The sequence below is a fragment of the Hemiscyllium ocellatum genome, chromosome 4 (genome assembly GCF_020745735.1).
Source record: "Hemiscyllium ocellatum isolate sHemOce1 chromosome 4, sHemOce1.pat.X.cur, whole genome shotgun sequence".
NCBI classification, from domain to species: domain Eukaryota; kingdom Metazoa; phylum Chordata; class Chondrichthyes; order Orectolobiformes; family Hemiscylliidae; genus Hemiscyllium; species Hemiscyllium ocellatum.
The window spans coordinates 67,920,073-67,934,290 of NC_083404.1; the positions used below are offsets into that span (position 1 = coordinate 67,920,073).

The 14,218-nt window shown below is 41.0% G+C and overlaps 1 protein-coding gene across 1 annotated transcript in view; it reads left to right on the forward strand.

The window, feature by feature from the left end:
* The window catches only part of rims2a (regulating synaptic membrane exocytosis 2a), an 839,749-nt gene that overhangs the window by 184,986 nt on the left and 640,545 nt on the right, over positions 1-14,218 (forward strand). Inside the window, exon 6 of the mRNA XM_060824314.1 lies at positions 12,148-13,097. Within this exon, the coding sequence (XP_060680297.1) occupies positions 12,148-13,097 (950 nt within the window). The remainder of the gene's footprint in view (positions 1-12,147; positions 13,098-14,218) is intronic.

The following is a 14,218-nucleotide window of genomic DNA, read 5'->3' on the forward strand; positions in this document are numbered from 1 at the left end:
AGGCAGGCAGTAGTGTTCTGCATAAGGGACTGTTAACAAAATGAAGCAAGTTATTAACATGGCCTGGGAATTGATTAGGAAACAGACAAAGTTAAAAATCACATAACAACAGGCCATAGTCCAACAGGTTTATTTGGAAGCACTAGCTTTGGGGCACTGCCTCCCCATCAACACCTTTCTAAATGATGAGGAGCTAGGCACTAGAAGAGCAGAGAGATTTAAAGGTTCAAGTGTTAAGATCACAAAAGTGGTGGGCAAAAAGAAAATGAATTAAAATTGCTAATAGAATATTAGCCATTATTTCAAAGTGGCTAAATATAAAGTGTTGAATGTAATGCTTCAATTGTGTAAAGCTCTAGGAAGGCTATCTAATGTGGAATATTGTATTCCGTTCTTCTCAAGGTCTCTCAGCAATGATATATTAGTCTTCAATGGGGTGCCCCATGGATTGACCAGGGCTGGAAAGATTGAGAATAGAGTCTGAATAGATTAAGTTTTTAATTTAGTGGATCTTAATAGACCAAGTTTTGATAGACTAGGTATTACTCCCTCGAATGTTAGAGATCAAGGTGATGGAATTGAGTATTAAGATGACTAAAGGAATGTTGTGGTTCTGCTCGCCGAGCTGGAAGTTTTTGCTGCAAACGTTTCGTTCCCTGGCTAGGGAACATCATCAGTGCGGTGGGAGCCTCGTGTGAAGCGCTGCTTTGATGTTTCTTCCGGTATTTATATTGGTTTGTTCTTGCCGCTTCCGGGTGTCAGTTTCAGCTGCAGTGATTTGTATCTGGGGTCCAGGTCGATGTGTCTGTTGATGGATGTTCTTGCCGTTTCCGGGTGTCAGTTTCAGCTGTAGTGGTTTGTATATGGTGTCCAGGTCAATGTGTCTATTGATGGAGTTTGGGGATGAATGCCATGCTTCTAGGAATTCTCTGGCTGTTCTCTGTCTGGCTTGTCCTATGATAGTGGTGTTTTCCCAGTCAAATTCATGTTGCTGGTTGTCTGAGTGTATGGCTACTAGAGATAGCTGGTCGTGTCGTTTTGTGGCTAGCTGATGTTCGTGGATGCGGATTGTTAGCTGTCTTCCTGTTTGTCCTATATAGTGTTTTGTGCAGTCCTTGCATGGTATTTTGTAAACTATGTTAGTTTGGCTCATGCTGGGTATTGGGTCCTTTGTTCTAGTGAGTTGTTGTCTGAGCGTGGATGTTGGCTTGTGTGCTGTTATGAGTCCTAAGGGTCGCAGTAGTCTGGCTGTCAGTTCTGAGACACTCCTGACGTATGGTAGAGTGGCTAGTCCTTTTGGTTGTGGCATGTCATTTTCATACCAACATCACTTTGAAGGTGGCATGTCCTCGTTCCGTGGTCTATCTCTTAGGCATCTGGTGATAAAGTTGCGTGGGTATCCGTTTTTGGCGAATACCTTGTATAGATGTTCCTCTTCCTCTTTTCGCAGTTCTGGTGTACTGCAGTGTGTTGTGGCCCTTTTGAATAGTGTCCTGATGCAGCTTCGTTTGTGTGTGTTGAATTGTCACCATCTGGCTTTTATAGGAGAATGGGAAGTTGAATGTCTATGAAATGAGAAAATATCGTAATGAGATCATAACACATGTTACAGGCCTCTTATCGCTTACCAGCAAGAATTCTATCTCACCGTTCAACACTTGGTTACAAATGGAAACTTTTGCCTCCTCACTGGCTATCTTATGATTTCCTCAACTACTTCACCATGGCCCACATTGTTAGTGAATGTAAAGATTAAATCCTGGCTGCTTCTTCAGATTAGATTAGATTACTTACAGTGTGGAAACAGGCCCTTCGGCCCAACAAGTCCACACCGACCCACCAAAGCGCAACCCACCCATACCCCTTACCTAACACTATGGGCAATTTAGCATGGCCAATTCACCTGACCCGCACATCTTTGGACTGTGGGAGGAAACCGGAGCACCCCGGAGGAAACCCACGCAGACACGGGGAGAATGTGCAAACTCCACACAGTCAGTCGCCTGAGTCGGGAATTGAACCCAGGTCCCTGGCGCTGTGAGGCAACAGTGCTAACCACTGTGCCACCGTGCCTCCCTAACCACTGTGCCACCGTGCCTCCCTAACCACTGTGCCACCGTGCCTCCCAATTAATTAATTGCATTGAAATTCCACCAGCTGCAGTCATGTGATTTGAACCTATTTTCCCAGAGCATCAGCCTAGGCTTCTGGACAACTAGTCCAGTCACATTACTGCTATGCCACTATGACTCCATAAGTGTAAATCTGCCTGCCAACATGCCAAGTTTATAATTGACACATAGGGATGCAGGTATTGATTGACTGTATTTTGGTATTGTTAGCTACTTGGAAATGGAGGTGAGTATAACCTCAGAATTGTGAAGTCTTTATTATAGGTGTCATGAATTAAATGATGCTTTTGAAGTGATTTCACCCTAAAAGGACAAAAAAATCAGCCAATGTTCTCACTCCCAAATTATGGAGTATGTGCACCTCATATGAGAACATTGATAGTATTTGTTGTGTTAAATTATACAGCAAAATGGCTATTTGCTTGACATGTTGGAAGATAATTAGTACTTATGGAATTGAATTCAAACAAGAAGTCTAAACATAGAAGCATGGATGTACAAACATTGAAATAGGAGCAGAAGTACACTATTTGTCCCTTCGTATCTGCTCCACTATTCAAATGACTATGACTGACCATCCCAACTCAGTACCTTTTTTCTTGCTTTCCCTCTGTACCCTTTAGCCCTAAAAGCTATATCTCACTCCTCCTTAAAAACATTTAATGTTTTGGCCTCAATTGTTTTCTATCACAGAAAATTCTACAGGCTTACTGTGCTCTGGATAAAGACATTTCTCATCATCTGAGTCCTAAATGGCTTTCCATATCCTCAACCTGTGACCACTGGTTCTGAACTCTCTGTTCATCAGGAACAACTATTGTTTAGATCAGAGTGGTGCTGGAAAAGCACAGCAGTCCGGCAGCATTCAGGGAGCAGGAAAATCGATGTTTTGGGCAAATGTCCTTCATCAGGAATAGAGGCAGGAAGCCTCCAGGATGGAGAGATAAATACGAGTGGGTGGGGAGAAGGTAGCAAGGAGTACAATAAGTGAATGAGAGTGGGGATGGAGATGATAGGTCAGACAGGAGGTTGGGGAAAATTAGCAAAGAGTACAATAGGTGAATGGGGGTGGGGATGGAGGTGATAGGTCAGAGGGGAGGGTGGAGCAGATAGGTGGGAAGGGAAATTGGCAGGTAGGACGGGTCATGGGGACAGCACTGAGCTGGAAGGTTGGAACTGAGGTAAGGTGAGGAGAGGGGAAATGAGGAAACTGGTGAAGTCCACATTGATGTCCTGGGGTTGAAGTATTCCGAGGCGGAAGATGAGGCGTTCTTCCTCCAGGTATTGGGTGGTGAGAGAGCGACAGTGGAGGAGGCCCAGGACCTGCATGGAGGTGTGGGCACAGGTTTTGCAACTCCTGCTGTGGCAGGGGAGGGTGCCAGGACAGGAGGGTGGGTTGTTGGGGGGCGTGGACCTGACCAGATAGTCATGGAGGGAACGGACTTTGCGGAAAGCAGAAAGGAATGGGGAGGAAAATACATCTCTGGTGGTGGGGTCCATTTGTAGGTGGCGGAAATGTCGGTGGCTAATATGGTTAATGCGAAGGTTGGTAGGGTGGAAAGTGAGGACTGGGGGGTTCTGTCCTTGTTACGGTTGGAGGGGTGGGGTTTGAGGGCAGAGGTGCGGGATGTGGATGAGATGCGTTGGAGAGCATCTTCAACCACGTGAGAAGGGAAATTGTGATCTCTAAAGGAGGAGGCCATCTGGTGTGCTCTGTGGTGGAACTGGTCGTCGTGGGAGCAGAGGCGGAAGAATTGGGAAGACGGGATGACATTTTTGCAAGAGGTAGGGTGGGAAGAGGTGTAGGGAAGAGGCAAGAGGTAGGGGGGGGTGCCGGGATGGTCCAGGTGAATTTAAGGTCAGGATGGAATGTGTTGGTGAACTTGATGAATTGTTCAACCTCCTTGCAGGAGCACGAGGTGGCGCCGATGCAGTCATCACTGTAGCGGAGGAAGAGGTGAGGAGTTGTGCTGGTGTAACTATGGAAGATGGATTGTTCTACGTAGCCGACAAAGAGTCAGGCATAGCTGGGGCCCATACACGTGGCCATGGTCTGGAGGAAGTGGGAGAATTCGAAGGAGAAATTGTTAAGGGTGAGAACCAGTTCAGCCAAACAAACGAGAGTGTCAGTGGAAGGGTACTGTTGGGGATGGATGGCTTGGTGGCCCTAGTCATAGCAGATGGAGGTGTAGAGGGATTGGATGTCCATGTTGAAGATGAGGCATTGGGAGCCAGGGAAACTGAAGTCTTGGAGGAAGTGGAGGACGTGGGTGGTGTCTCGAACATATGTGGGGAGTTCCTGGACTGGGGGGGTAGGACAGTATCGAGGTAGGTGGAGCTGAGTTGGGTGGGGCAGGAGCAGGCTGAGACAATAGGTTGTCTGGGGTGATCAGGCTTGTGGATCTTGGGAACTAGGTAGAATCAGGTGGTGCAAGGTTCCTAGACTGAGGTTGGAAGCTGTGGGTGGGAGATCTCCTGAGGTGCTGAGGTTCTGTCTGGGAGGTGATGGTTTGGTGATAAGGGGTAGAGTCATGGTTGAGCGTTCAGTAGTGATGGTTTGGTGATGGGGTTGGGTCATGGTTGAGGGGGCGGTAGTGATGGTTTGGTGATGGGGGGTGGAGTCATGGTCAAGGGGCCGGTAGAATACAGAACAACGGTCCTGTGTTTACCTTGCCTTGTCCTGTTACAGTTTTATAAGATTTTGAGATAATCTCCTCATTCTTCTAAACTCTAGTGAATATAAAGCTAATTGATTCAGTCTATATGGCAATCCTGTCAGCCCAGGAATCAGTCTGGTAAACCTTCACTGCATTCCCTCCATAGCTAGAACCATTTTTCTCAGAAAAGGAGACGAAAACTGCACAAATGATCCAGGTATGGTCTCACCAAGTCCTTGTACAACTGCAGCAAACATTTCTAATCCTGTACAGTCAGTTCTGCTACAATGAGTGTTTCTTCAACACGAATTGGCTTTAACTCGATTGAAGAATTTTAGACCATTATTTGTAGAATGTGTAGAATATCCTTCCCTGTATTGGATATCGAGCGATTCTGGCCCCATTTAGTTTAAATGGTGCGGCGATTGTGTGATTTTCTTTTAACTTGAAATTGCATGAGAACAGAACTATTGTATTCTATCGGAACTGACTGTACTTGGGTCCTCTTACAATGAAGACCAACATACCATTTGTCTTTTTCACTGTCTGTTGCACCTGCAGGCTTAGATTCAGTGACTATTGTACAAGGATACCCAGGTCTCATTGCACCTCCCCCTTTTCCAATCTATCACTATTCAGAAAATCCACATAAAGTTGTAACAAGTCTTCCTTGTTCCAATTTTCTATGTTCAGCTAATGGAGACATGTATCCCATCTGCCATCTTCACCACTCTGTCCACCTGTGCTGAAATCTTCAGGGATCTATGGACTTGTACACGAAAGCCCCTTTATTCCTCAATACTCCTGAGGGACCAACCATACATTATATTTATCTTTTTTTTAGCCCTCCCAAAATACACATAGGATTTAATCCTGGTAAGTACAATGTGTCATTGCCTTATCTTATTTACCAGCTGGTCAATATCAGACTGAAGCCAGAGACCAATCCTCCTCACTATCAACAACACCATCAATTTTCATGGCATCTGTTAACTTACTAATTAAATTACCAATTAAACAAGTAAAACTAATGTCTTTTACAAGACATTAGTTCTTTTGCAAGAACTGTAACAAACACTACATTGGACAAACAGGCAGAAAACTGGCCACCAGTATACGTGAACATCAACTAGCCACAAAACGACGTGACCCTCTCTCACTAGTATCTTTACACATAGATAAGGAAGGACACCACTTTGACTGGGACAGCACATCCATTCTAGGACAAGCCAAGCAGAGAGATGCATGAGAATTCCTAGAAGCATGGCATTCCAACCGGAACTCTATCAACAAACACATTGACTTGGCTCCCAGAGACCACACCCTGAGAAGAAGAACAGGAAATGACATCACCATGGGAAATGACATCACCAACCCACGCATAGAAGTAGAAAACAGGAAACACCAGCAGTGCTTCATCCGAAGGCTCACAGAAGATGCTACCTAGTATGGTGATGAAACATCTGAAAACGAACCTTCCAGACCAGCGAGCAAACCTATATCCGAACCTCAACCTGAGCTATAAATCTTTTCAGAACTCACTAATTATACTTTCTACATTTACACCCAAGTCATTAATTTATATAACAAGCAATAATGGTGTTACTGGTGCACCACTGGTCGTAGGCTTTCAATTACAAAAACAGCCCTCCTTCTTTTTGTAAGCTGATTTTGTATCCAATTTGCTAACTGTTCTTGGATCGGATGGGCTTTTATCTTTTGGACCAGTCTTCCATGTGGGACCTTGTCAAAGCTCTTACTGAGATTCATGAAAATCACATCAACAGCATTATCATCATCAATCACCTGGTGCTGTGTGATTTTTAACTTTGTCCACCCCAGTCTAACACCAGCACCTGAACATAATGCTCAGCAATATATTTAGTTACCTTTTCAAAAAAATGTAATTTTATTGGTCAAATAGGATCACCCTCTCACAAATCCATGCTGACTAAACCTATGTGCCTTTCCAAGTCTTGTTTAATAGTGTCCTTCAGAATTTTTCCAATAATTTCCCTACTGTTGACATCAGACTAACTGTCTGTAATTATCTGGCTTAACCTCTCCACTCTTCTTGAACAAAGAAACCACGTTAGATATCAGCCAGATATCTGGCACTTTACCTGTGGCCAGCGAAATGTTACATATTGCTGCTAGGATCCCATCAATCTTGTCCCTTGTCTATATTAGATAACTGTAATTAAGCCCTGGAGGATTTATGCACCTGTATACCTGCTGAAGCATTGAATACTTTCTCATTATTAATCTTAATGTGTTCTAGAACCTCATCATCCCAACTGAAATCCCTGGTTACAATGACTTCCTCTGTGCAATCAAATGAGTATTCATTTAAAACTGTGCCAACATAGAGTTATACAGTATTAAACCCTTTGGTCTAAATTATCCGTGCCAACCAAATATCCTAAATTAGTTTAGTCCCATTTGTTAACACTTGGCCCAAATCCCTCATATACCCGTGCAGATGCCTTTTAAATGTTGTAATTGTAATTCAAACAGCAAAGGCAGTAGCTGAACATTTTTACTGCTGCGTCAGACAGCAATGTAGATTTCTTTCTCGGTTGATTCACTGACCATGAGGTCTCTACCTTTGCCTCTCTTCCTCCTTTTTACGGTGCCATTGTTTTGATTTTTTTTGCCTCAAAAATTTGCCCCTTTGCTGTCTGATGGGTCCTATTCGTTCCCTGGTAATCTCTTATTCTCAATATATTTATAAAAAGCCTTGGGGTTTTCCTTATTCCCATCTGCCAAAGAACTTTAGTGGCCCCTCTTTGCTCTCCTAATTTCCTTTTATAGTAATTTTCTACACTCTGTATATTTTTGATGGGCTTCCTCTGTTTTTAATAATCTGTACCTAACATAAACTTGCTCGATATTTGTTTATTGATATCATCACATCCAGGGTTCCGTGGACTTGTTGCCGTTGTCCTTCATTCCTAGAGGAACACGCTGACCCTGAATTGTCATTACAGTATTTTTAACTTCCCAAATACCTGCAGTAGCTTCCCAGTCTGTGTTTACCAGGTTGTGTCTAATGATATTAAAATTAGTCTTCCCCCAGTTTAGACTCTTAATGTCTGCACTGTGTTTATCCCTTAATGACTTTTAAACTTAGAGTAATGGTCACCATGCCCAAAATGCTCACCTACTGAAACTTTAAGCATTGACCAGCTTCATTTGCTAAGTTTAAGTATAGCACAACCTCATCTACAGTAGAACCATTTATGTACTGGTACAAAATGCTCTCCGGATTGCACTTGAAAACTTCCACACTCTAATACTTTTACTCTAGGGTGATCCCAATTAGCAATGTGACCCTGTTTCCCTGACACCTTTCTGTGATTTGCCTACATATATGCTCTTCTATTTCCCTCTAACTATTGAGAGGTCTGTCGTATAATCCCAGCAAGGTAATCGTGCCTTATTTTTATTTCATAACTCTAACCCAACACTAGTCCTATTACATCTCCACATCCTCCTCACAGTTCATCCTCCCACCCAATTTTGTGTAATCTGTAAACCTGGAGATATTCAATTTAGTTCCCTCCTCTAAATCATTAATATATATTATGAATAGTTAGACTCCTTGTGGTACTCAACTGGTCACTGCCTGCCATTGGGAAAATGGTCTGTTTATTCTGATTCCTTCTACTTAAATTTTATATTAATGCTCTTATGTGGGATCTTATTGAAAGTCAAGTAAACCACATCCACAGTCTGCCTGCTTATCAACTCTATTCGTTACATCCTCAAAAAATTGCTGTGCAATTGTCAAGGATTTACCTTTCATAAATCCATGCTGGCTCTGGCCAAGCATATCCTTATTTTCCCAGTCCTCTGCTACTAAATCTTTTACAATGGACTTTTTTCTTCACTACCAAGGTCAGGTTAAATAGCCAGAAATTCCCTATTTTCCCTCTACCTTTTTTGAATTAGAAGGATTATGTTACCAACTTTCCAATGCATTGGAACTGTTCCAGAGCTTGTAGAATCTTAAAAGATATCCACTAATGCATCCACTGTTTCTCGGGGCCACTTTATTAATTACACTGGAATGTAGATAATTCAGCGCTGTTGATTTATTGGCTTTTAATCCAATCAGTTTCTCCAGCACCATTTCCCTCCTACCATTGTTTTCCTTCAGTTAATCTGTCTCACAAAATTGTGTTCTCCCCAACATTTTTGGGATGTTGTTTGTCTCCTCCCTTGTTTGGTTCTGTCTTCACTATGTTTTTAACTGGTCTACCATCTTTGTTCCCCATTATAATTTCCCCCGTTTCTGACTAAAATGGACTTACGTTTGTCTTCACTAATTTGTTTTTTCTTTCACATATTTGTAGAAGTGTTTAATTTTTTTTTGTTTCCTGAAAGCTTACTCTCGTATTCTATTTTTCTCCTCATAACCTCTTTGGAGAGGGGAGAACATTGTCAGAAATAGAAGGGAAAGCAAATCTCAACAGATTCTCTCCTCAGAGCAATGAATACACAAATCTTGACAAATGCCATCGTTATGCTAGGCTGAGCCGAAACAAATTACTCCAAGGATCACATGTTTGAATGTGAAAACACAATAGTTCTCATCACTTTCACTCAAGCACACTTCATTCAGTTTCACAATTCTAGATCCATATCTTTTGTGACTTCTCATAAGTTTTGAAATAGTTCCATATGTGTTGCCTTTGGTACTTATCCACCAAACTGTTATTTGTGTGTGAGTCTAAGTGATGAGGATTTACAGGTTTTAGAGAATGAAAGGAAAGCACAACACCAGATAGCCTGCTGCTATCCTCCTGTAATGAATTCACCACTTTCAGAGGGTTGTAAGAGTATTGTGGCTAGTGTTCTTTCCACTGAACAGTCACCTAACTTGTTTTTCTTTCTTTCATGTAAATGTGTAGAGCTTAACTGTATTGTGTGGCACTGAAAGTTTTGGAATTAAACATTTAAAAAGAACATTTTACTGCCAAAAGATCTTCTCATCTTGCCATCAGTGCATATATATATATATATATATATATATAAAAAAACACTTGCAGATCCAAATGGTGTGTATTTATAAAATTTGGAGCCCAAGTAGAATCTTCAGTCATGTTTTTTGGTAGCTGCTGTCAGCATCCTTTTGCTATCAGGACAGACAGCACGAAAAGTCCTAGACCATGAAAACAGGCCCTTCAGTCCAACTAGTCCATGCTGACCATGTTCCCAAACTAAACTAGTTCCATTTGCCTGCATTTGACCCAGATCTCTCCAAACATTTCTTATTCATGGACATGTCCAAATGTCTTTTAAGTATTGTAACTGTACCTGCGTCCAACATTTCCTCTGGCAGTTTATTTCACACACAAATCACTCTGTATATAAAAAATAGCCCCTCATGTCTTTTTAAGATCTTTCTCCTCTCAGTTTAAACATATGCCCCCGTGTTTTGAACTCTCCCACCTTGGGGACAAAGGTCTTTGCTATTCACCTTATCTGGGCCACTCATGATTTTATAAACTTCTTTAAGGTCACCCCTGAAGCTCCTTACACTCCAGTGAAAAATGTACCAGCCTATCCAGACTTTCCTTATAACTCAAACCCTCCATTCCTGGCAACATCCTGGTAAATCTTTTCTGAACCCTCTCCTATTTAATAATATCTTTCCTATAGCAGGGTGACCAGAACTGCAACCACAATGGAAGAGGTCCTGTACAACCTCAACACGATTTCCCAATTCCTATATGCAAAGGGCTGAGCAATGAAGGCAAGCATGCTAAACATCATCTTCACCACTCTGTCTACCTGTGACACAAATTTCAAAGAGTTATGTACCTGAACCCCTCGGTATATCTGTTCTACAAGACTAGTCTTGCCCAAATTTATTTTACCAAAATGCAATATCTCGCGTCCAAATTAAACTCCATCTGCCTGTTCTCAATCCATTGACCCAATTGATTGTAATTCATTCCTACACTACCTCCTATTCTGGATTCAGTGAGGAGAGAGTGCTTGTTTGTTTCTACATTATCATAGTTCAAACCTTCCACAGCTAATTCTTGCTCTGTCAAAGACAGCAGCAGCAGTCCTTCTGATAAGCTGCAATGAGTAGTGCTGACTAAATTGGAATGACTTCTAAAATTGGCTGGGCTCCAACCACATCAGAAAATTATACATAATTGATTGCTTAGTTGTTTGGAGTGATAAAACACATTTCCATACCATTTTTAAGCAATATAACAGTGCATATCTGTACCAGTATATTAGTTTTAAAACAATGTACTGAATAGACAAAATATGCTGTTAGATATCTTTGGGATCATCTTTCATGATTAAAAAAAGAGCATTTGATGTTAGAAGGTCAATAATACATGTTAAAATGTTTGTGTTGTAGTTTCAAACAATGTTTTAATAACCCAATGTTTTGCTTGGTATTTTGTAAGCACCACTATGCGGAGTTCTAAGATTGCAGGTTGTGAAAGAAGTTAATTCAGAGCTATTACATATGGGGGTTTTATTTCAATCTAAACGGATAAGTTGGAGTGAAATAATAATTTCTGTGCTGCAGAGGGGAATGCTAAAGACAATCCTGCATTTTACAGGCATAACTGTGAGTCAGTAATCAGTTAAGTACTATAATCCTCCTTAGAGGGTAAAATCTTACTTGACCTCCAGCTATATACAGCACATGATAACAGTATTAAATTGTAAAACTCACCAGTACTCTTCCCGGTAGTCTTCACTGTAGGTCGTCCCCTATCAAAGTTGGGTTGATAGGTCTTAGTTTTGAGATGGTGGTGTGGAGTCCAATTGTTTAATGTGGTTAAAATTTCAAAATATATGGGAATAATTGTGTATGCAAACCTCGGCAAAACTGCAATTGTTGCAAGCTTTTGTAATTTTGCTGAGCCTGGGAGATTAAAGAAAAGTACTTTCCAGCTTGGATTTGATGCGTTCTTCTGGACAGAATGCTCTCCAGCCCCCAGATGTGCAATGGCAAATAGAAAGGTAAAGCCAGACAGTACATTTAGCAAAAATAGATTGTAAAACATGGTCATATTCTTAAAATAGGCAGAGAAAGCAGCAGAAGGATAATCTGCTGATTTAATTACTTTGCTATTTATTGTAGTGTTTTCTAATAAGTGGTTAAATGACCTGATGTTGAAGTGATGTGTTCTGCTTCATTGTTAGTTGAATTGAAGATTAATGACAAACAAATAGCTATAATATTTTCATTTATGATGTCTATGCAGAAGTCTAACTGCCTTCATAATTTCTACACAAAATCACTGAGTCAAATGCCTTAATTTTAAAAATTGTTGGCAAAAGTAGCTCTAATTTTTTTTTGCCTTATGTCCAATCAGGAAAAGGAGCCCGTCGACATCCAGGGAACATAATCGAAAATATGACCAGAGGGAGGAGAGAGTAGATTCATCACAGTATGCACTTTTGGAAAGTGCAATGCAACGATCTCCTACAGAATATGCAGACCGTGACAAACGATCCTTGCGTGGGTCACGGATTTATGATGATTCTGAACATATTGAGCACAGAGAAAGTAGGGACGTCGGTCGTAGAAGTCGAAGAAGGTCTCAAGAGTTCAGAGATTTTGTAGATGAGGATATTGATGTACAAACTAGGGATGAATATGAAAGACAAAGGCGAGAAGAGGAGTACCAAACTCGTTATCGCAGTGATCCAAATTTGGCTCGTTACCCGGTCAAACCTCAACCATATGAGGAGCAAATGCGGATGCATGCTGAAGTATCTAGGGCACGTCACGAACGAAGACATAGTGATGTGTCGTTGGCTTATACAGAGATGGATGATGCACAAGTCTCAATGCATAGAATGGAAAGGCAGTCGAGACAACGCTCTGCGTGTGACCGCAGAGTTCCTGTGCAAAATCAACGTTCTTATTCTATGGAAAGAACTCAAGACATGCAAGGGTCAAGTTCTGGTTGGCAAAGGACCCCAAATCACAGTCCACCGACACCTCGGCGAAGTCCGATTCCATTTGATAGGAGTGACATACGTCGTTCAGATTCATTGCGAAAGCAACATCATTTGGATCCAAGTTCTGCTGTTAAGAAGACAAAACGGGAAAAGATGGAAACCATGCTACGAAATGACTCGCTCAGCTCAGACCAGTCTGAATCGGTAAGGCCACCACCACCTAAACCACACAAAACAAAGAAAGGAGGTAAAACGCGCCAAGTCTCATTGAGTAGCTCAGAGGAAGAACTTGCATCTACTCCAGAATACACCAGCTGTGATGATGTAGAGATTGAGAGCGAAAGTGTCAGTGAAAAAGGTAAGCATTAAGAGGTTGTGTTTCACATTTTCACTGAGTTAAATTACTATCTATTTTTAATTAGATTAAAATTGCAGATATGGTTTCCAAATTTTTCAGTCTAAATGAAAGTAACAAGTTGCTTAGATCAGACTGTTCACAGAATTGATCATTGTCCATTGTGTAGCTGCAGAGCAGTAAGGGGATGATAAATACCATCAACAGTGATGGGCTAAGAGGTTGAAAATGTATTCGTGATGATCGTTGTCATTTCCCATTTATGCTTGCTGGACAATGTCACATGTGAACTTCAAATGAGCACAGAACTGGGCTCAGTCATGTGTGTCTGTAAAATAAGAAAAACTGGAATTGTTCATAAAGCAGTTAAACTAAGAGGAGATTTGATAGCGATGTGTAAAATCTTGAAGAGCTGAATCCAGTAAAAAAAATTTTGCCAGAAGGTACCAGAGATGATCAGAGGGAACAGTTTAAGGTGTTTTGTCAAAACGACTAAAGATGATATGAGAAAATACTTTTCGTGCAGTAAGTGGGAAAGGATTTGGAATGAACTGCTTGGTATGAAACAGATTCAGTCATAGCTTTCAAAAAGCAATTGAATTAATACTTCTAAGAAAAGGTATAAATACTAGGGCTACAGAGAAAGAGCTGAAGAGTGGGGCCAATTATTATTTGAAGGACCCAACATTGACTTAGTCTGCTAAATGGTCGCCTTTTCTTTTGAGCTATTTCACACAGAAACTCAGATGAAGTATTATTGTGTATATGCGACCAATGGGACCAAATTCTATTCAATATTTCTATTGTCTGATGAGGAAGAAAAACATTTGAGATGGAATTCTGTGCTTCAGAAAAAAAAACTTTTTGTAAAATGAAGTTTTTAATCAATTACAAAGATATAAAATGTTCATTTCCAATTTTAGAAATAACTAAAATGTTAAAACTCATTATGAAGCCATTTCATATATTCTGCTAGATTAACTTTAATTATTTTTGTTTTGTGTTGTTAAATGAATGTGTTCTACGATTTGTGAATTGTACAAAATGTGATGTAGCTCTGTGCATTTATCATTCAACTAACTGATCCATATTGACCAGATAGAACAAGTTCCTATCATTAGTTT